This window comes from Argentina anserina, chromosome 6 (genome assembly GCF_933775445.1).
Source record: "Argentina anserina chromosome 6, drPotAnse1.1, whole genome shotgun sequence".
Lineage (NCBI taxonomy): Eukaryota > Viridiplantae > Streptophyta > Magnoliopsida > Rosales > Rosaceae > Argentina > Argentina anserina.
The window spans coordinates 34,715,495-34,737,310 of record NC_065877.1 but is presented as its reverse complement, the minus strand read 5'-3'; the positions used below and the strand labels follow the sequence as shown (position 1 = coordinate 34,737,310).

The following is a 21,816-nucleotide window of genomic DNA, read 5'->3' as shown; positions in this document are numbered from 1 at the left end:
GACAACATCACAACGTACGATGATGTCATCGCCGGCTTCCTTTCCACTGTCAGGGATGGTGCTAACGGTGCTAGGACCAGGTCATTTGAAATTCTCCCATATACTTAGAGTTCCAACCTTACCGGCACAACACAGCATTTATGTGCGATCTCGTCACTTTCGCAATATCGGTAAAGTCATTGAGCATCGAATCTTTGACTTTCTGGAGGTCGATAATGCGTTGCACTTATTGCTTACTCAGAGTAGTGCAGGATCTTAATGAGACATAGTACCACACCACGTCAATTCCTGGCGTTAAAACCGGAATGTGAGCATTCCATATCTCCCCCTAACGATGGGAAGTATGTCTCATCAAAGTGACGTATGCTAATATTGCAGGATAGAGATCGACAGTTGTAGATTGGAAATAGCGGACAAGTGTTGGTGATTCATAAATCATAACCAACCAAAATACTTAATTGTTTCATGTAGACCCATGGAGATTACTACAAGAGAGGCACATTAACAACTTAACCAAATAGGCGTTAGTGAAAAGAATGTTGGGATCGTATCCAGGAACCATCTAGTACGCACTAAATGCTTGGCAAGTTGTGGGTCTGAAACAAATAAGTGTCGCTGCATGCAACATCATTATATATCCCCATGCAAAAATTGGCAGGTTAGTACCCATAACCAAATCCAAGCTCTGCTAGATCGTGCAGTGAATGAACATAAGGAATAATATGTTCAACGATGATCCGAGTAGATATACAAAACGAAATCATCAAAGTCATGGTGGTGAACTCTCCAACGGTATCCAATCAAATAGATTTGAGAGGATTGGAAAGGTGGTGAGCCCTTAGTATGATGATCATAGCTAAAAACTTTAGCAAATGCAACGTTCAATGTGGAAAGCAAAGCGACGTGTGACCAACGTGTTAATACTCTTAACCTATACCATAAAAATACCGAAAAAATGTCCACATTCGGTTGGATATGGTCCACTAATGTCACATTAAATACTTTGTAAGAATGAAATATGTTCAACGGAAACCTTCATATGAGAGGGTTGACAATAAGAGTCATCAATTAAGCATGTTTTGTCAGGAGGGCATGCGGTGCAGCTGCAGGGCAGTGCAGGGGCAGCAGGAGGTGCAGGGCTGTGAGACAGTTGCGGGGTTGCGTACAACCAATTTGTAGAATTTCTAACAAAAATATTCCTCTCCATTCTCAACATAAGTATCAAGATGAAAATGTATCATTGGCATATATGGCCTTTTAAAACTTAGCGAGGCGCAAATATATAAAACACAATCTCCTCACGAGATCCGTAAAACAACTACTTGCGCCGTATGACAGTGTAGGTGGTTACGCAATTAGCAAGACACTCGATTTTACTACGGGACATGCTCAAAATAAAATTAAGAGAGTCAACGACGCGGTGAACGTCTCTAGACTATACGTCGTAGGATATTGTAAGAGGAGGGATTGAAACAAATGACAATCTCATCGAATGTATCACATGACAATAAAACTACATGGCAAGGAGGCCGGAGCTGCATGTCCAATAAGGGACGCTGGCAGGAACTAGATGGTGGCGCCGAAAACGCTGGAAAGTGGCCGGAAGACGGCCAAAACGCTGGAACAGTAACCGGGAAAAACGACATCAATTTGGACGTTCCGAGGTCCGTTTTCCAAATTTTAAGGTCTAAATTCACAATGTAGTACTATTGGGGTCTCATGTACCCAAAAACGACCAATTTAAAAACAACGTGAGTTTCAAACCTTGACCATTCATGCTAAATCAAGGCAAATAAAATTCTCACTAGATCATCTTGTAAACGAGGAATACGAGAATTTTTATTGAATATGCCAATATTTAATACAACACAAACAAACTTTCAATTCCAATGGACGACTTAAGCTAAAGTCGAGCAAGAAACATGACAATGTCAACGTCATACTTGAAAAATAGTAAGCAGAAAACATAGTCAAAAGAGATTGACTAATCAAAAATCTGTAGCAACAAAAATCTTGCATATCGGATCGGGCAGAGCCTTAGCCTGAGGCTAAAAACATTTGCTTACTTGAGAATGAAATAATGTATCGTTTCCATCTCTAAAGTTCCCTCAATAAATAGATACAGGTGCAAAAAAAAAACGGCATGTGTTTCTTGGATGTGGAGCATGCATCAAGGTCAACTTTGGTAATACAACATCATAGACGTTTATTGAATCACTTTAACTGTGTCCCATAGAATTTTCTATTTTTGGGATCTTTTGTCAACAAATAGTGCTGCTTCAGAGTAATTGATTTCAACTCAAATAAATGAGTACGTATACCTTGAGATTAGCGTTTATAGACATGAGTTTAAGAAAACTCAAACATTCAAATAACAGTCGCGATGACGACGCATCCATAAGAAATGGGGGGTTGTATAGGTTTCGAATAATTGAAACTATTCAAATATGTAACCGGAATTAGAAGGGTTGTGATGTATATGGTCACAAAATAATCGATACATATCGACGATTCTCATGATCGCACCCAAAACAGCGGTGCACTCAGGCGACCACACGAAATCAATTTCTTCCCTTTAAATAATAACGTGACTCTCCCAGAACCGTCACACGAAAAACGTCGACTAAGAGGGGAATCATATCCCTCTTTAGTCTCATCGGCGTTATAAGAAAGGCCAGAAAATATACATGAAGAAGGCTAATAGTGTCCGATAATTTATATATATATATATATATATATATATATATATATGTTCAAAAGCAGCAACTTTAAAAAAAACATACTTGTTGATTTGTCAAATAGACCGCATATAATTAAATTACTCTACAAATCGATCTTCATGCAGAAAAGTTGCTTGATGAATTCTTTTTCCTTGTCGATCTTCGTACTGATGGCATAAAAATCGCTTGAGTAACGTCCATCTCTGGCATGTATGTCATCACAATGGTACGACGATTGATCACTTTTCATATACGAGCACGTGAAATATAGTTAGAAACTAAAACGTGCAAAGGAACATAAATAAATTAATAGGAAAAGGAAAAGGAAAAATAGAGTTTAAAGCCCAATGGACTATTGGGCTCGGAGAGCTTGAGGCCCAGAAGGAGGGGGCTGCTGGTTGGGTCGGGTCAGGGGACTACCGACACGGGTCAGATCGTGCAAATCCGGGTCGAGCAGATTTTGCGTCACGTCGAGGCTGTGAGGAGGAGGGCAACCGAGGAAGACCGTTGCTGTTTTGGACTGATGAGACTCGCTAGCAGGGTCGTCAGAGCGTCGTGGAAGCTCGACGACGACGACTTCATGGCGGCGAGACAAATCCATGCCGCCGGAGGAGCAGAGGTCAACGACCATTGGGATTTTGGTCATCAAAACGGAGTTGGGTCGACGTCGAATGAAAGAGGGAAGACGTCGGGGCTGGAGCTGCATGTGTCGCCGGCACAGAGTCGACTGACGCAGGCCAAGGAAGAAGATGGGTGCCCATAGCAGATTCGTCCTTTTTTATGCTTTTTACGACAACAAATTGTCGTAAAATTCAGGCTATGCCAAAAAGAAAAGGCTGCCAGAGATTGAGATTTTAGGGCTAGGGTTCTAAATTTCTGGTGGTGGTCTCGTCGCTCAGACACTTTAGAACAAAGTGCATGATAACGTGTTTAAGGAGGAACGAAACGAGAATAATAACGACGTAATGGAACAAAACGTAACTTTTTATTGATTGATAATGGGGCTTATATATAGACATTACATCACCTGAATCCCGTCAGAGTCCTAATCTATTACAAAGATGCGAGTCTATCTCTAACAAGAAATATAATAAGGCTGAGACACATAAAATGATATAATAGTAATTATCTCTGAACATAAATATATTTATTGCTATATTTCAATTAATACCATGTGTCTTTATCGGTAATTTTATGTTTGTTGTTTTGTTAACAACAATTTGGAAAAAGAGAGGTAAATATCCTTTTTAGAGAAACTCTCTTTGGTGAAAGGATCAGCAGATCGAGGATAAGAAAGAAAACGGCAAACGAGTAGCCTTCAAGGACCTTTGAAACCCATAAAGCTCTAACACAAAAACAAACGAATACCACCAAATTTACATCACATCAAATCCAATCACTACTACACACTGAGCTGGTAGTGACTCATTCCAACCACCACGTTTTAAATCCGTGGAAAATTTTAACCTATAGTTTCCATATTTCAGAGAGAAAATCATTGATTGATTATAAGGTTGCTAAAGAGAGATTAGTGGCAGGCCTTGCAAAAAAGCCCAGGCCCCCACACCCCAAAATCTCCGACACTTGAAAAGAGTGGGGCGCAGTTTGTGGTCAGCTGACAGTAGCATCCAAAAACCCCCATCAATTCAACTTGTTTCTCATTTTTGGGTGTATTTTCAGGTTCTCACAAATTTCAGCCGCATAAAAACAGGACTGGGATCTTCTGCTAATGAGAGATTGCCTAATACGAAGATTTGGGCCATCCAATCTTAATGAACGGCCAACATGACTCCTACATTGTCTCATAAGCTATTTTATCCATCTACCTTGCCAAATTCTCATCTCATACTCAAAAAAAAGTTATGATTTATGATTAATCGCCAAATTGGAAAGCAAGGATCTGGATTTTTTGGGGTTGATTAAAGAGCTTGGTAAGATTACTGGGCAGGTTGACATTCTTGGTTATATGTTGAATCTTCTAGGTTGAAGTTGTTGTTCGCTCTCTAAATGGGTTCCACAGTTGGTGAACGTTTTCTATTTAGAATGGTACGTAGGCGTGCCAAGTACTTACGTACGAGAAAAGATGAGTTGATTGGGATTTGCGTCGTCTTAACTTCTTATGCCGATGAATGTGACGAAAGTTGAGAACTTTCCTTCGATTGGACCGACATGGAGATCTCCTGGTATGTCCAAGCATTCTTTTACGTCTCACTATGAGTGACTATCTATACTCAATCGCTGAGATGCGAGTAAGCAGAGCTTTAATAAGTAAATCGGGGTGATCTTGCTAAGGATGTGGGGTTTTTAGTGGTATTGGCGGCTATTGCTAAAGACGTAAGGTCTTTAGCAGTTTGGTAGTTGTTCGCAAGCTGTCTCGAAGAGGCCTTGAGAGTAGGGTTTGCCCAAGGGGTTTTGTATAGCACAAGTTTTTAGCTCATTTTAAGAATGGGGTGGCTGCTCAGTTTAAAGATGATGGCAGGTTTGGATAAGAAGGTACTGTGAATGTAATTTTGTGAACTGTATTGTCAGTCTAGAGTGGAGAGAGAGAGAGAAAGAGAAAGGGAAAAAGAAAGAGAATGACGATAAATTGATAAAAGAATGAGATGGACCAAAATATCGCCTAAACTAATGTAAGAGAGACATGGCCATCCATAAATATTAGATGGTCCAGATCTTCTTATTAGGCAATATCAGGCAACCTCTCGTTAGGAGAGGATCCCGGTCCATAAAGACACCTCCATGATTAACACTCCTTCATTCTCTATGGGACCCATCTCAGCAAACAGAGACTCTGCTTCTTCTTCTTCCTTCTTCTTCTTCTTCTTCTTCTTCCTTCAAGTCCGTCGTTTCAGCTCAGACGTTGTTCAACTGCTGTCATTCCCTGATTTGGGTCTGCTTCCTTTTCCAATTTCCTCAACTGGGTCTGCTTCATTACCCACCCAAATCATCATGGCTTCCATAAAGTCTCTACCTTTTATGATAGAGATCAAGGCTGAGAGCTCTGTGCTGCTCCACAGCGAGAACAGTCGCCGGCTCCGGTTCCCTTTCTTCACTCACCGGCGGAGAAGGGCCGGTGAGGTGAGTCTGATCAGTGGCTCAGCAAGTGGGTATTCACAGGCTGTGGGGCAGTGTAGTGGGAATATTAGTTCTTGCACAAAAGGACAGCTTTGGAGAGTAAAGCCTGTTAGAGCAATTGGAAGGGTCTCTATGGACAATGAGGAGGACAATGGTGATTCAGAAAATGCGCTTCAGGCCACCATTGAGAAGAGCAAGAAGGTTCTTGCTATGCAAAGAGACCTACTTCAACAGGTAACTTCTGCCTTTGATCTTTTCACACACTGTAATAGAAATGATTCAATGTAGAATGTTAGTTTCCCTTTTAGTAGTTTTATCAGTAAAATGTCTGTGTAGTGGTTAAGGAGAGTTAAAGGAGGCAACTTTGTGTTAAAAGAAGAAGCTTTCTGTATTGTTGAAGAGAGTGAATGTATGCTTTGTATATAGTTTTTATTTTATTAGTGGAGGTATTTTAAGTGGCTAAGAAGAGTTAAAGGAAGAAACTTTGTGTTTTGTGCTTTTGTAGATTGCTGAAAGAAGGAAATTGGTATCTTCTATAACAAGTGTAGATGATGAAGAAGATCGTTCATTTGAACAAGAAGACTCTTTTGCGGTTGTAGAAAGTTCTTCAAGTGATGATAATGACAGTATTGAAGAACAAAATTCCAGCTTTTCTTCAAGCAGCCATGTTCATTCAAATGCAGAAGAGGAAGTAGAAACGGTGTCTTCTGCTGTTAGTAGAGGCTTTAGTGATATCGAGAAGGAGCTTCACGAAACAGTGCCTCTTAATAAGGCTTCCTATGAGGTAGAGTCCGAAAAGCATGTAAATAATACCAGTGCCAAGTCAGAGTGGTCCGATTCTCTACCATCTTTTATTTCAACCGTTGCGACGTCGTCTCTGCAAGATGTAGAAGAGCATCTAGATCCAAAAGAACCAAATTTACAGGAGGTCAACGCTGGGGCAGCTGATCCTGCAATTGAAGATGTAAAGCCCCCTCCTTTGGCTGGGCCTAATGTCATGAATATCATATTGGTGGCAGCAGAATGTGCTCCATGGTCAAAAACAGGTAAACTTGAGTAAGCACATGATCTGAAGTTTTTTAGCAGTTAAAGGGCGATAGATATTGCATGTAGCAGACTTTTTGGTGACAAAATAAAATCTCTATCTAACATGTACATGTACAAAGAGGCTCAAAGAAGATTGTAATATAGATGCATTTATTTGTTTACACTCATACAATTAAATACGATACTATGATAGTCAGAGAGAGATGCTAGGTGGGATGAATGCATCAACAATGTCAATCTGTACCATTTTGGTCCATTTGGTTAGTTATGAACTGTTCTTGGGCTAATGATCCTCAAGTGATGCTCACAACCAGTATGTTAATGCTTAATTCCTTCAGTCACTAGTCATGAATACTTCATTGTCAAGTTAACTGGTCAAATTTCAGGCTACTCACTGAGCCACCAGCATTGCTATTTATTTAATCGAAACATGAGAAGTTTGAGGAGTTTAAACCACAGACAAGTGTTGATAGAAAATTGAATTGCTTATACATGCATATATTCGTTTTCTGTATATCATTTTCCCAATATAAAAACTGGTTGCACATGTAATATGGCTTCTTAACGTCTCTAGTCTCTTGTTAAATTTATTCCATATACTTAAATCATAAGAAAAAAAAATGATTAAATACTTGTGACACCCTATACTTTAGGTGTAAAAACAGTTTTATTCTTCTATTTTCAAATTTAATCTGTACATCCTTTAACTCCTATTTTTAACAGTTTTTTCCATTTCGTTAGTTGACCGTTAAAAAATTCTGTTAAGCCGTTAAAATGTCTAGAATACCCCCAATTCAGATTTTTTTCTTTCTCTTATTCCTTTTTTATTTTCTCTTTTGGTTTTTCTTTTTGTTTTACTTGTTTTTAAATTTAATTCATCATATGTGCTATCAAATATATATTATTGTAATCAATACAAATTATCAAATTAATTGTAAACAAGAGAATGACGATCTTGCTCTCTATCAAGTTATCTGTAATTTTGTTGAACGCTTGCGAGAACTTGGAGCAGATGTAAAACAAGTAAAATTGAATGGCTTTTCTCACGTAGGTGTGCCTCAAAACTCAAACTTAGAGTGAATGATAGTGAATGCATTGCTTAAAAACTTTATTACTAGTAATTGCACTCTGTTTTCAATTATAATATAATATTTGTCATACAACAAGAGATTTAGTTCCAAGCATTACTTTTTAACATTTTTTTTCCTTTGGTTAGAGCACCCAAGCCTATTGTTGGAAATATTGTTAATTTGCTTGTGCAATAAGAGGAGAATTAATGACAATTGCTTAACATCAAGTTGGAAATAAATAATTTGAAACTATTTTTACATCTAAGTATGGTTATAATAGTATAAGTCTTTCTTGTCTTAGCATTGTAGAAAATAATCAAAATATGTTTGTAGAGCATCATAATATAAAGAAAGTTTATAACTGGATTTGAGTATTGGCACTCAAATGTCATTTTAGGCATTATCCAATTGATTATAAGATGTTTACAATTAATTTGATAATTTGTGTTGATTACAATTATATATATTTGATAGCACATATGATGAATTAAATTTAAAAATAAAAAGAAAAATCAAAAGAGAAAATAAAAAATGCATAAGAAAAGAAAGAAAGAAAATCTGAATTGGAGGTATTCTAGACATTTTAAAGGCTTAACGAAATTTTTTGACGGTCAACTAACAGAATGGACAAAACTCTTAAAAATAAGAGTTAAAGGATATACAGATTAAATTTGAAAGTAGAAAGACAAAACTGTTTTTTCACCTAAAATATAGGATGTCACAAGTATTTAATCTAAAAAAGAAATTGAGGTAAATTGTTATCACCCATCACTCTAGAAGGTTCGTTTTTAAAGTTGATCACATAGACCATCATAAGAATGCCAGAAAGGTTTTCTTTTTTCTTTTCTAAAGACGAGCAAAGAAGACGAATGTACCGATTAGAATAGTCTGGTTGAGTTGTTGAACTTCTTTAATTACAAATTACCACTGTGACCTGATTCTTCCGTGAGCTTGTGTGTTTTTGTACTTGCGTGTTGATAATTGAGAGATTAATATTGAAGAGCTTTGTAGGTGGGCTTGGAGATGTTGCTGGAGCTTTACCAAAGGCTTTGGCTCGGCGTGGCCACAGGGTTATGGTATTGTTTTTTCTTAAATACTGTTTCAAGTAGTGTTACTACGGAATAACATGAAACAAATTTACATAATTTCCTTGGTGAGCACTTTCAAGCTCCATTTTTTTCCTATTCTACGCCCTGGGAAACCTACATTTAGAACATCTAGCACTTGAGTTTAATATTATACCCTAGATGATTTACAGTTCTGTGGCTGTTCAGTATGTATCCTAATTACTTTTATTTTCTAATTTTGTTAGATATTCTCATCCTCCTACAGGTTGTGACACCTCGGTATGGAATTTATGCTGAACCTCAAGATTTAGGAGTCCGAAAAGGATATAAAGTAGATGGCCAGGTATGCAGCATATACAGTACTATTTTGTTATTAACTATTCTGTCAAGTTATGAATACATAGCGTGTAACTGCTCATTTTGTAACAAATGTCTTTGCAGCACATGGAAGTAGCATTTTTTCACTCCTATATTGATGGTGTAGATTTTGTTTTCATTGACTCTCCTATGTTCCGCCACATGGAGAATAATATATACGGAGGAAAGCGTGAGGTAAGATACATGTTGTCATTTAGCTTCAAATTGTTCTGAGGAAAAATAAACAATAATATGTGGACCATTGGACCTGATCAATATTCATTTGATAATGTTGGATTATGGTGCAGGATATCTTGAAGCGGATGGTGTTATTTTGCAAGGCTGCTGTTGAGGTACATTGCTTAAATGCTTATTTGTATATAGTCAAATAAGGAAATGCTGTTTTACATTTCTAAATAATTTAATTTCTGTGCTGGGTGTAAGTATTTTATCAGTGTATAGACACAGATACAGACGTCAGGATCCAGATATGTACACAAAAGAAAAACTCCATGTGCATAGAGCAATAAACCTTATGCTAGTGATGACCTGTTTCATGTCAGAAGCTAGAGTAAATAAATGAATGCATAAAATGATGACAAGTTAATGGTGCAATCAGTTTGATAAGTTGCATGCAGGTGCGCGTCATTTTTACATTCTCGTGTAATTTTAAGAAGTACAAAATCCAGCACCCACCAGGAAACTTTGTTATTGTTGGTCTTGTGCCGATGTCAAAGATGAATTAACAACAGTATTTGGTCATTTCTCTTTAATGTTATACTTGAGTAAACAAAGTAATTGTTGTGCTTTTTAACTGCTTATATTCAAAGAGTGAATATATCTGTTGCAGGCCCCTTGGAATGTTCCCTGTGGTGGTGTTTGCTATGGTGATGGAAACTTGGCTTTCATTGCAAATGACTGGCATACTGCACTGTTGCCAGTGTATCTGAAGGCATATTATCGAGACAATGGCTTGATGATGTATACAAGGTCCATCCTTGTAATCCATAACATAGCTCACCAGGTTTGGTCCTCGCATAAAAATTCGTCAGACTGAATAGTTCTCAGCATGAATGTGTGAAAATGTGCTCATTAGATTGGACTTAATGTAGACCACTTGTCTATACTTAGTGGCCATTTTAAGTTTAGGAACTTACGTTTTCATCTAGATTGCATGTAAAGTTGTAAACATGGCTAAATGGACAACTTGCAAAAATGAGCCAAAACCAAAAATGAGTAGTTGGTATAATTATTCAAATTTTGTAGTTTTTGGTTTCCAAGTCCAGAACACCATAAGCTGTTTAGAAATTTTGAATTTTATCCTGGTAAAAGTAATTTTGGCATATTCATAAATATGATATATATGAACTGCATTATTGTATTTCACCCAGGGTCGTGCACCAGTAAGTGATTTCTCCTTCGTTGATCTTCCGCAACACTACTTGGACCTTTTCAGAATGTATGATCCTATTGGAGGGGAGCATTTCAATATCTTTGCAGCTGGTTTGAAGACAGCCGACCGTGTGGTTACTGTAAGTCATGGATATGCCTGGGAAGTTAAAACAGTTGAAGGTGGTTGGGGATTGCATGGAATCATAAATGAAAATGACTGGAAACTCCGGGGCATCGTTAACGGAATTGATAGTAAAGATTGGAATCCACAGTATGATGTTTTCTTGAGATCAGATGGTTATACAAACTACTCCCTTGAGATGCTTCAGACTGGTAAACCTCAGTGTAAGGCAGCCTTGCAGAAGGAGCTGGGTTTGCCGATCCGTGAAGATGTCCCTTTAATTGGTTTCATTGGAAGATTAGATCACCAGAAAGGTGTCGATCTCATAGCAGAGGCGATTCCATGGATGATTGAGCAAGATGTGCAACTAGTCATGTTAGGCACTGGAAGGCCTGACCTGGAACAGATGCTGCAAGAATTTGAACATCAACACCGAGACAAGGTCAGGGGAAGGGTTGGTTTTTCTGTACAAACAGCTCATAGGATTACGGCTGGTGCAGACATTTTACTTATGCCATCAAGATTTGAGCCTTGTGGACTAAACCAACTATATGCGATGAACTATGGGACAGTCCCAGTCGTTCATGCTGTTGGTGGACTGAGAGATACAGTACATCCTTTCAATCCGTATGAGGAGTCAGGACTAGGGTGGACATTTGACAGTGCTGATACAAGTAAGCTCATCCATGCATTAGGAAATTGCCTATATACTTATCGGGACTACAAGCAGAGTTGGGAAGGAATCCAGAGACGAGGAATGATGCAAGACCTAAGTTGGGACAATGCTGCTCAGAATTATGAGGAAGTTCTGGTGGCTGCAAAGTACCAATGGTGAGAGCTGTAACTGCTTCATGGCTACAATGAGTCTTTGCGAGCCTCATCAAGGTTTATTACATATGTCAAGTTTTGTTAAGAAAGTCACTACGGTAGTATTTAATTACTATGCAAATATTGTTAGCAGATTCTTTTTCTTTCCTTTGTTTTATATATGATTCAAAATGTCACATTTTATAATGTGAGTGGAGAATGCAGTACTCTTTATTTTCATGGGAATTCTGTTTTCAGTAATATAAAATTTTAAGAATTGAAAATTCTTTTGTTTGGATACTATTTCCTAGCATTTAAAAAACGGTTAGAATTGCATGAAAATAATTGGGAATTTTTTTTGTTTAGTAGAAGAGTCAATCCATTTTATAGCTCAGTAAAGAGTACATATGAGAAGAAACACACTCATTAAGACTGATAAAAATAGTCCCTCCCCCGAATACTCAGAATTCAGCTGCTCATAGATTCCAAATAAACATACATTCACATTCTAAAGATCGTTTAAAACACCTTTATTTCAGTAGTCTTAACATACTTAGAAGAAAGGCTACCCTAAATAAACTATGAGCCATAAAGACTCAGTCCAGCCAAATGAGCAACCCAACCAAAGTCACCAGACCAACCCAAAAGGAGTAAGCTCACGGGGACCAAAAGAGAAAAGCATCCGCACATGGGGCCTAGATCCAAGCAAGCCCAAGACTCGAAAACGCCACCATCATCTCAGCAATATGACCGGCATCAGGCAAGCTGCCAACAACGGCCACCAGAACCAGAAGAACCGAATTCCACCAAGAATTTGCAAAGTCAAACCAATCAGAATTTGGGAATCCAAACCACCACCACCCAGCCAGCAAAGGTAAGAACCCGAATAGAGGAGACCACCATAGCATCCGACAATGCCAGAGTCACCAAGATTGCCACCACCGCCACGACAAATAGAAGGCAGGAGCCATAGCCTCCACCAAACAACAAACGAGCCAGTCATGGACCAATACGGCCAAGATCCGAACAAATATGAGAACCACCAAGCCCTAAACCAAATCGGATCAAGGAGAGAACCACTGTCAAGGCAAGCACCCAACCACACTAGATTGGAATGAACAACCATAGGACTCGGTGCTAACATACCAAGACAAGAAAGAAGCCCGCATAGATTTAAGAGATTTGGACAAACTCTCAACCCCTAGCGGCGGAAGGAAGAGAGAGAGAGAGAGAGAGAGAGAGAGAGAGAGAGAGAGAGAGAGAGAGAGAGAGAGAGAGAGAGAGAGAGAGGTTTTTTGATTATGTGATATTATGAAATAATTGGGAATTGAAAAATGACATCTATTTTTGTATTTTTCTTATAACTTCAAACCTAAATAGAATAAGAAATATCAAATTTCTAGAATCTAATTAAATTCCTCTTGTTTTCCTTATATCCAAACACATCAGTAGTATGTTATCCCTTATGTTAGTAGAGGAAGGTGTCACTATGTTACTCCATTTCTATCCGTAAGCTCCTAAATTTTTCCTGGAGCAGTTATTTGGTTTTATTTGCTGTTCTCTCCGTAATGATATTGGTCGGCAATAATGTTGAATGAGGTCCATGGAAATCTGTTAATTACATCAATTTTACAACTACAAAACTTTATATAGCAAATCCCCCATCTCACAGGTATTTAAACAAGTCCAGTTAACATATAAGTTAGTGATTACTAACAGTCTAACACTAATAGGTAGCCATCTTCCGGAATCAACTATTTTCAGAAATGTATTTAAGATATTGTCAGCATCAAAATAGCAACTAGAATGTTTTTTACGTGATGATGAATACGTCTGTACATCCGCAAACAAATACATGTAACTTCACGATAGCATATGATTTTGTCGTGTTACATGTACAGTGTTACCCGGTAATAACTCTTTTTTTTTCTTTTCTTTTTTTTAACAATGAAGGATCTGATCTTAGTACGTAGCATAAGACGTTCCTGACAACAAGTATACTATGTCACAATTACATCGATCAACCATAAATCCAACCTTGGAATGAATTCTAACAAATGACTGCCTAATCTATTGATACGGGGTAAGCTAATTTGGGTAAAATTATTCTTTCTCGCATTTCTCTATTGACTTGGAAAGTTATACGGGGACGGGTTCTATCAAAAGATTGTTTACAGAGAAGAGGCATATTTCTAGCTTCAATGTGTGTGCTTTATCGTTGCCATGGAGAATTATTAGATTATATTTTTCTTCATTGTTTTTTCTCAGTAGCTATTTGGTCCATTATGCTAGGGAAGTTTGAGCTTCATGGTGTCCCGAGCTCTATTGTTGATCTTTTGAATATGGGATTCTCGGTTGGTCGGAGTTCTCAATTATATGATTTTTTGGCTGCATGTTTTGCCTCAACTCTTTGAGTCATTTGGCATTGTAGAAATCGAGCCCGGTATGATGGTATTGAAGTTACTGTTTCTCAAGCTTGCCGTTTAATTACAGGTAATGTTGCAGCCTCTAGTAAGTTGTCTTCCGGTTCCATGTTTAATAATGTTCAAGAGCTTTGTGTAATTAAAAGTATGGGTGCTAGTTGCAAGCCTCGCCGGACACCTCAAGTGATTGAGGTGAACTGGTTAACCCCTCCTTTTGGTTTGATCAAAGTTAATACAGATGGAACATGGAAAATTAGTTCTAATAAGGCAGGCTATGATGGTGTTTATAGATACTACAGAGGTACGGTTTTAGGTGCTTTCTCTTATACTTTTTATATCCCTAGCTCAGTTATGCAGAAGTCATGGCGGTCATTAAGGCTATTGAACTAGTTTGAGTTAGAGATTGAAAGTTTATATGGTTAGAGGTGGACTCTTCTCTTATTCTTCTTTATCTACAATTTCCTCATCTAGTTCCTTGGAGTCTTCGTGTGGAGTGGTCCAATTGCTTGTATCAAATCTCCCAAATGCATTTTAGATCGAGCTATATTTTTCGTGAGGGCAATCAAATTACTGATGTTCTTGCTAATTTCGGTGCTTCTTCAGATAGTTTTACTTGGTGAGATTTAGTTCCGGATTTTCTGATAAGTCATTGTAATAGAAATCGATTAGGATTTCCTAATTTTCGTTTTTGTTAACTGTTTCTTAGTTGGTTGAGGGATAATTGTGTAGTTATTCTTTATTTATTTTTATATCTTTTTTCGTTTCAATAAATTTTCGTAGGAGGATGTTGTTCCTCTCTACGCTTATCCAAAAAAAAAAATCCAGCCTATCTGTACTTCCTTAGTCAGAGGCATCATCCAATCCACATACAGACCTGCAATTAGATTTGGTTTTATCTTATAGACGGGAGCAGCAGCATCTTCGTCGGTTGATCTTGACCTCCTGGCCAAGGAATTTCACTCTCATCAATCTTTTCCCTGAATATCGGTTAAAATACGAGGGAGAAGACGAAGCTTGCTGCAGGATGCAAAGCTATGGCCGGAGGTTGCAAAAATGGTCTTGGAGACCAAAGACGAAATGGGTATACCTTTCGTTGTTCCATAACTTCCATTTGGTCAATGAAGTCCTCAACTTGGCTTGAGGGGAAGGATGATCGATCATAGATACAGGAGCAGATTCTGCATGAAACCGTAACAACCTGAAACATGATGAACAGATATTTGTAAATGAAGGCCGAGCTGAATAAGATCAAACATATCATGCTCAATGATTATAAATGATATGAATGCGAAAGCTAGAGAATGAAAAACACACCGAGATTGAAATTAATTCTTTCATATATCTAAGCTTCTCAGGCTCTCTCGAACTCACACCCATAGCTAAGTATTCTGAAAGCTTGTGTTTTGCACGGAAGGGTTTCTGAGGAGCTGCTATTTATAGCACAATGAGAGCTGGAGGTGGGTTAGGTTTGGAAACCCCGAAGCTAGGTCGAACCTGTGTCTGCCATAGAACTTGTAGCGGATGCTCAAGTTGGCTGTTTTTTTCTGGTGCAGTTACAACCAGGGCATGAAAATTATTTGAATTTCTGAACTTCGGGTGTTGAAACAAAAGAAAAGGCGTGCTAGACGAAGAAGAAAGCTAGACTGCTGAAAAATTATGCGTTACAAATTTACAATGAAATCATGCGTATTCTCTATCTACAAATAATTTTGTTATTACTTAGTAATAGCACGTGAAAAGTTTGTAGTGTATGATTGTATGATGATATGACCTCGTTACTTGCATATTTGAAAAGATAGAAATGTTATTTTTTAGACTTTAAAAAAATTTATTCTTGTCGTACTCAACATGAAAGATACAAATAGAATGTTTGACGTAGAATTATACGTTATGATGGTTAATGCATATTTCAGGAACCAAGTACGTAAAAAGTCACTATAACATATAATTTTATTGTCAGTTAGTAACACGTGAAATTTTGATGTCATTTAGTAATACAACAAAGTGCATTTCAATGATGTGCGCATCGATGTCTAGATCATTGTAACATACTATAATTAAGCATAACTAAAATTCTGATCATTGTAAATGTAATATATGATGAAATAGATGAACTATATACATTTGATTTCTTTTTATTATAAATGAAAAGAAAAACAAGAAACTAGATAGATTTGGTCCCCTTCTTACATACGGTAATCTCTTCTGTTCTTTTTAGTATACTGCAGACATTGATCTTCTCTTTTTCTGGTAGAACGAGGAGCATCATTCCAGAAAATCATGTAGCATCCCGACAAACGAAAAGAGAGTATATATGGTAGCAGTTATCTGGCGGATAAGTTTTCGAAATATCATATACAGGTCTCACCTTCTTGTATTATTAAAGGTTATGAACACGGCAATCTAAATAAACCACTGCAAGGTTATGAAAAAATAACACCATATACATCAGTATATCACTAATTCACAATACTATTCTAAGGTATCAAGAAAAACAAATTATTTTATTCATTTATCATCAATTGTAGAACAAGGACTATAAACACTCAGCCAACAAAGTTAGTGAAAGACATTACCAATACAGCTATCCTAATTGGTCTCCAAAGCATAGAACTACATTAACTGAAAGAATATTGGTGACTTCTGTGTAACTGAAACTCCCCTGTCCCGTAAGAGCTCCGCAAAGCCCTTTGACAAGGAACCTTCAACAGAACAGGGAGATTTTGAAGAATTTAATGGACTGCTATGTCTGATAACTTCCATGCATTCATCTACATGATTCACTGGTATATCATTTGCTGGCCCGCAAGACATAACCCGAGTCCTCTTGAAGCTTAATGTAGGATTCAAGTTTGTATACTGTACGAAAGAGGTTGATGATGACTCCATATCATCCATATCAACATCCCCCGCAATTTTCCTCTTCAAACCAGGACAACTTTTCAAGCCTGCCAAAGAAAAACACCACAACAGTACAATGATGGGTTATATGTTCCATCACATATATGTCTGGCAGCTGCCAATGTAGAGGACAGTGGAGCTGGTTAAAGAATAATGATTTTACATACCAGGTAGAGGTTCATCATTTATGCATGACCAGGGTTCTGAGTCGCCACAATTACATGAGTTAGAATTAACATTAGATCCTGAAAACCTGCAAGATAGAGGACATAAATGATTTAGACGAGAATGCAAATAACATATATAAGGTTAGATTGGTTTATTTCTTAACTGCAACTTTAGCAATTATTTATTTAAGTCTTACCAAGTTAAAATGTTAAGTCACCCTCCACCCCCAAACGTGTTGGAAGAGAAGATGTCATTTGACCCCAAATAAGGTAAAGGAGAAAAGGAACGGGAATCTAGTAATCGAACCTGTACATATGCTCAACGAAGTCATCTACTAAGACAGGCCAAGCTCCTGTGGAACCACAAAAGGTAAAAAGTTATAGTTTTTCTCATAAGAGATCACATAAAACTCCAGGGAAGTCATCTCACAGGTGTCAAATACCAAAAGATACAAAAGAAGTCTCATCAAGTATGTATAATTTCAGTTGCAACCAATGAGTAGATCCCAACTAATAATCCACAAAGACAATCTAGAAAGGAGGCAGGTCGAAGACAAATTTGGAGATACTTGTAACTCTTTAGAAAAATCAAAATTGAAATGATGTTCACAAGTTTTGATCTAACATATAGATCAAAACTACACATCTAATTAAGAACCAAAAACCAGCTCCAATGATTTATGTAGCAAAAAATCATAAACAAGGATCCGTGCTCGAAACCACCCAACAATATAACAAAACGTTTAACCAGATGGAGAGGGATTAAGTTATTAGGAACAAAAAAAAAAATTTTGGCGATACACACTTCAAAATATGTCATCTCAATCATCACAGAATATAGATGATAGATACCTTCAGGATCATACCCTTCCAAATTTTCATGCACGCACCGGCTAAAAGCTAACACTTGCCGCCAAGTATCTTCTGAGATGTTATGCCGCTGGTTTTTCTGTAAAGGGGGTAACAAAATTACCTTACTTGAAGCAAGCAAAGGAATCAAAAAGTATAAATATACTACCTGTTCCTCTATACCAAATACAACTAAACCTCATGGAATTGGTGGTTAGGGAAGAGAAGTATGTGGCATCAGATAAACAAAAGGTAGAAAAATTCCCCCAAAACAGTACATGCAACAGTCATCATACACCACATTAAGACTTCGAATCTTTCGTAATTGGTTTATTATGGTGGTGTCAACACAACTTTTATCTTTATTACAAAGCTACTTTAGTAATGAAACTAAGAACAAGTGTCATATTTCCAAACTACATGGCATCAGACTGGTAATCCTTGATATAGCTAATTTCTTCATTCCACACATAACAACGTATGTCACAGCAATCTTAGCTTATTTATACCTCAACAAATTCACACCATTGATTCAACAAGCGAAACCTCCCAGCTAAGACTATTCTCCATGCAGAAATCGCCTTAGGTACGGCTGCAAATAATTCAAGAAACAAAGGAAAACGATTTCATATGGCTATTGTTGAATAACAAAAGGGATTGAGAATTACAATACTGCCTAGAGAAAAAAGATAAAAATAATAGAAAAAATAACTTACTGATACTCTTCTGACCACTTTCGCGGCATAAGAAAAAAACAAACTCATAGAAGCACGAAAATTCCGAAAAGTCTACCTGCAGAGAGAAAAGAATAAAGTTTCTTCTGTAATTATATCTTAAAGTATAAAATACATACTATTCCTATAACATACTCTTATAAGTTATAACAATATCAGATAAAGCACTAGTTTAGTCATAAGATTGGACAGAATTCATATTGGCGAATTCTTTATCTTTATCAATGGACTGGAATCTGCTTCAAAAACTTGTGCCACAGAAATCTCACCACCAAGTCAAGCTGTGACATAAGCTTCCCAATTTCATCAAAGATTGATACCCTGTCAAAGTAAAAACTTAAAGTTATTTATAAATCCAACAACCAGGACAAAACAATAATGCATCATATGCCAAAAGCCAAACCAGTGTCAGAAAGTCAAAATGTTAAGTGAACACGACATTCTATAAAGAATGATGCAGAATACGAATTCGAAAGGGAACTCCAAGTTATAGATAGTAGCATAACTCTGGTTTGAATATAGAAATTCCATACCTGGCACGCAGTTTTGAGTCCACCAAGTTTAAGAGCTGACTTAATGCCTCCTTTGAGTGTTTGACGACCTGCATTTCATCACTTTGTATGTGACCTTCCCCATACCCATTTTCTCTTTTGATATCTGCAATAAAACAGTCGGATAGAATTGTTAAAATTCAAAACTGAAAAGCTCAAAAATGACTGGTGAATTAAATAACTCGGAAGTGGAATTTCAGAACAAGAATGGTACTTGTCGAGATAGTGTTCCATTTTCCCAAGATAGTCGAAATCTATCCAGAACTAATTCAGCAACTCAGTGACAAATGTAATTAGCTAGAACGAAAAGACAAAAAAATATGCACTGTACAAATGCAATGAGCTCAAAACAGGTAATCACTTGTCCCAAAACACTTAAACCCCAAAAAAAAATCTATCTTCTACCCTATCTATTCACCAATCAAACCAAAAAAAACCCAACTTCAAAAATGAACAGAGCACCCCTTCTACCGTTTCTGGGTAATCAAACATAAAGTCATAAGAAACCCACCAACAAATTCTGTTCAATTATAACCAAAACCAATCAAAGATTTAAAATTCACAAAGAACATAAAACCAAACATCGAAACTGAAACTTAGAAAAGACAATCAACACCAATAAGAGCATAAGCTAGAATCAAAGAACAAAGAAAGACAAGTTACCACAATAACGGCAATAAATCTCGTATATGTCGAAAGAAGCGGAACCCGACGGATCCATAAAAGGTCCGGCGGGGTTGGGTTTTTCCGGGGGCGGAGAAGATGGGTGGTCTGTACAGTACCACCAAGTTTCTCAGGTACCGACGCTTTTCTATCTCCCTGCTCTCCTCTGTTTCTCTTCTTGTTTTCTGATGTTGTGTTAAAAAATTAAAACGTGTTTGTTTCAGAGTAGGAGAGAGAGAGAGAGAAGTGCCCAAGATGAAAACAAGAAGAGCTTTTGGTGAACCGGACCCGGGATCGGGTACGGGGGCTTAGCTGTGAGCCCAGTTAGATTTGGATTGAGGCTTGAGAAAGCTAAGAGAAAATCTTATAGAACATTCGATTTTAGTCGTCGATCTAAGTTTTGTCAGGAAATAATGGGTTTCAAAATAGGTATGACGTTTAGTTTAAACACTAGTGAGAAGATCCATATCAGTTTAGGCTGCGCCGGAGTCCGAATAAATACGAGCGTTCTAAGAAAATACACATACATTTATTTGAGAATAACGGAAATAGCACATAATGTATGTGTCTCATTCATTTGAAATTAAAATCCTTTTCTTATCATATTATTTAGAAAATTCTAGTATACATCAATATATGTTATCCATCTCACATCTAACGGTCGATATTGTTTTATGAGTGGGGTTAGAAAAATAATATTTGTTGTCAACCATTTGGCGTGAGATATATAACATATATTGATATATAGTAAATTAACTCATATTATTTTATTTTGTATGTTTTGACAATGGTCCGCTCTAATTCAAACTTTTTAGTTCATTATATGTTAAAATGTCAAGTCACATATTGACTCAGGCTCTTTTGTAAGATTGATTGATCAGCTTAGATTTAATATATTAAAAATTAAATTTCAGCCGCTAGAGTCCACATCCATTCCTAGACGGAGATGGATTGCCTTCTCCTTCACGAGGTAGGATATAGCGCTCCACTATATATATCTGGATACAGTTTATGTGAAGTATATATATATATATCATTATTAGGTAACCCACTCCGAAGACGGTAAATTAAGAAGCAAGAAGCAAAGGTTTGGATATGTCTAGTTCCGGACCAAACTACTCTTTCTCCGACCAAGGCTGGAGGCCGTTCACTGTATTACATTCCTCTACTGTCACTCCTTTTAATGGAGGGCTACCTGGCGTCATCAATCAGAGACTTGAATCGCGGCCAAGGGCATCCAAGGCGTCCATAGAGGCTATGCCGCAGGTGAAAGTGGCATACGAGGAAGGAGATGAATGCAGTATCTGCTTGGTTGGCTTGAAGGTCGGCGACGAACTCAAGGAATTGCCTTGCAAGCATAGGTTCCACGGGGACTGTATCGAAAAGTGGATGGGAATGAGCACTCTCTGCCCGCTTTGTAGGTTCTCTTTGCCTGCAGAGTCAGAAGAGGAAGTAAACAGTGATAATATTAGAAATTACATTAACCTCACTATGTCTTTTATTGATGCTGCGCTTGCTAGTGATATTCAATCTGAAACTCATGAAGAAGAAAATACCGGAGGTGAATGGGATTGGGATACAAGCACAGTCGATGAAGCTGATGATCACACAAGTTTCAGATTACGTTTTAATATAGACGCTGTAAATGAATTATCAGACGATGATGGTTATTAATTATTTACTGATCGCTGGATTGAACATGCAGTACTAGTACATGCATATTATACTGTATGAAACATGCATGCATTTTTTAATTCTCGACCTGTTAATTTAACTCTTAATATATTTGCTTAGATTTGATCCAGAAAGGAAAAACGAATATTTGGTTTGGAGATCTCACCATCAATAATTTACTGAAATTAAGAACAAACA

At 37.4% G+C, this 21,816-nt stretch overlaps 3 protein-coding genes across 3 annotated transcripts; 2 read left to right on the top strand and 1 right to left on the bottom strand.

Annotated features, from left to right (window-relative positions):
- Nucleotides 1-5,544: 5,544 nt before the first annotated feature.
- Nucleotides 5,545-11,902, top strand: LOC126798539 (granule-bound starch synthase 2, chloroplastic/amyloplastic). The gene is made up of 8 exons (XM_050525543.1): nucleotides 5,545-6,029; nucleotides 6,301-6,841; nucleotides 8,924-8,988; nucleotides 9,245-9,322; nucleotides 9,421-9,531; nucleotides 9,645-9,689; nucleotides 10,187-10,360; nucleotides 10,728-11,902. The coding sequence occupies exons 1-8, from the start codon at nucleotides 5,670-5,672 to the stop codon at nucleotides 11,682-11,684; spliced, it is 2,331 nt and encodes a 776-aa protein (XP_050381500.1). The 5' UTR covers nucleotides 5,545-5,669; the 3' UTR covers nucleotides 11,685-11,902.
- Nucleotides 11,903-16,535: 4,633 nt separating this feature from the next.
- Nucleotides 16,536-20,125, bottom strand: LOC126798566 (defective in cullin neddylation protein AAR3). Its single transcript, XM_050525573.1, has 9 exons — nucleotides 19,945-20,125; nucleotides 19,264-19,387; nucleotides 19,000-19,051; nucleotides 18,713-18,788; nucleotides 18,506-18,588; nucleotides 18,000-18,096; nucleotides 17,455-17,500; nucleotides 17,148-17,233; nucleotides 16,536-17,027 (listed from the first exon to the last, which is right to left on the bottom strand). The coding sequence occupies exons 1-9, from the start codon at nucleotides 20,000-20,002 to the stop codon at nucleotides 16,693-16,695; spliced, it is 957 nt and encodes a 318-aa protein (XP_050381530.1). The 5' UTR covers nucleotides 20,003-20,125; the 3' UTR covers nucleotides 16,536-16,692.
- Nucleotides 20,126-21,039: 914 nt separating this feature from the next.
- LOC126797400 (E3 ubiquitin-protein ligase MPSR1-like) lies at nucleotides 21,040-21,618 on the top strand. Its single transcript, XM_050524035.1, has one exon. The coding sequence runs from the start codon at nucleotides 21,040-21,042 to the stop codon at nucleotides 21,616-21,618; it is 579 nt and encodes a 192-aa protein (XP_050379992.1).
- The last annotated feature ends 198 nt before the right edge of the window (nucleotides 21,619-21,816 follow it).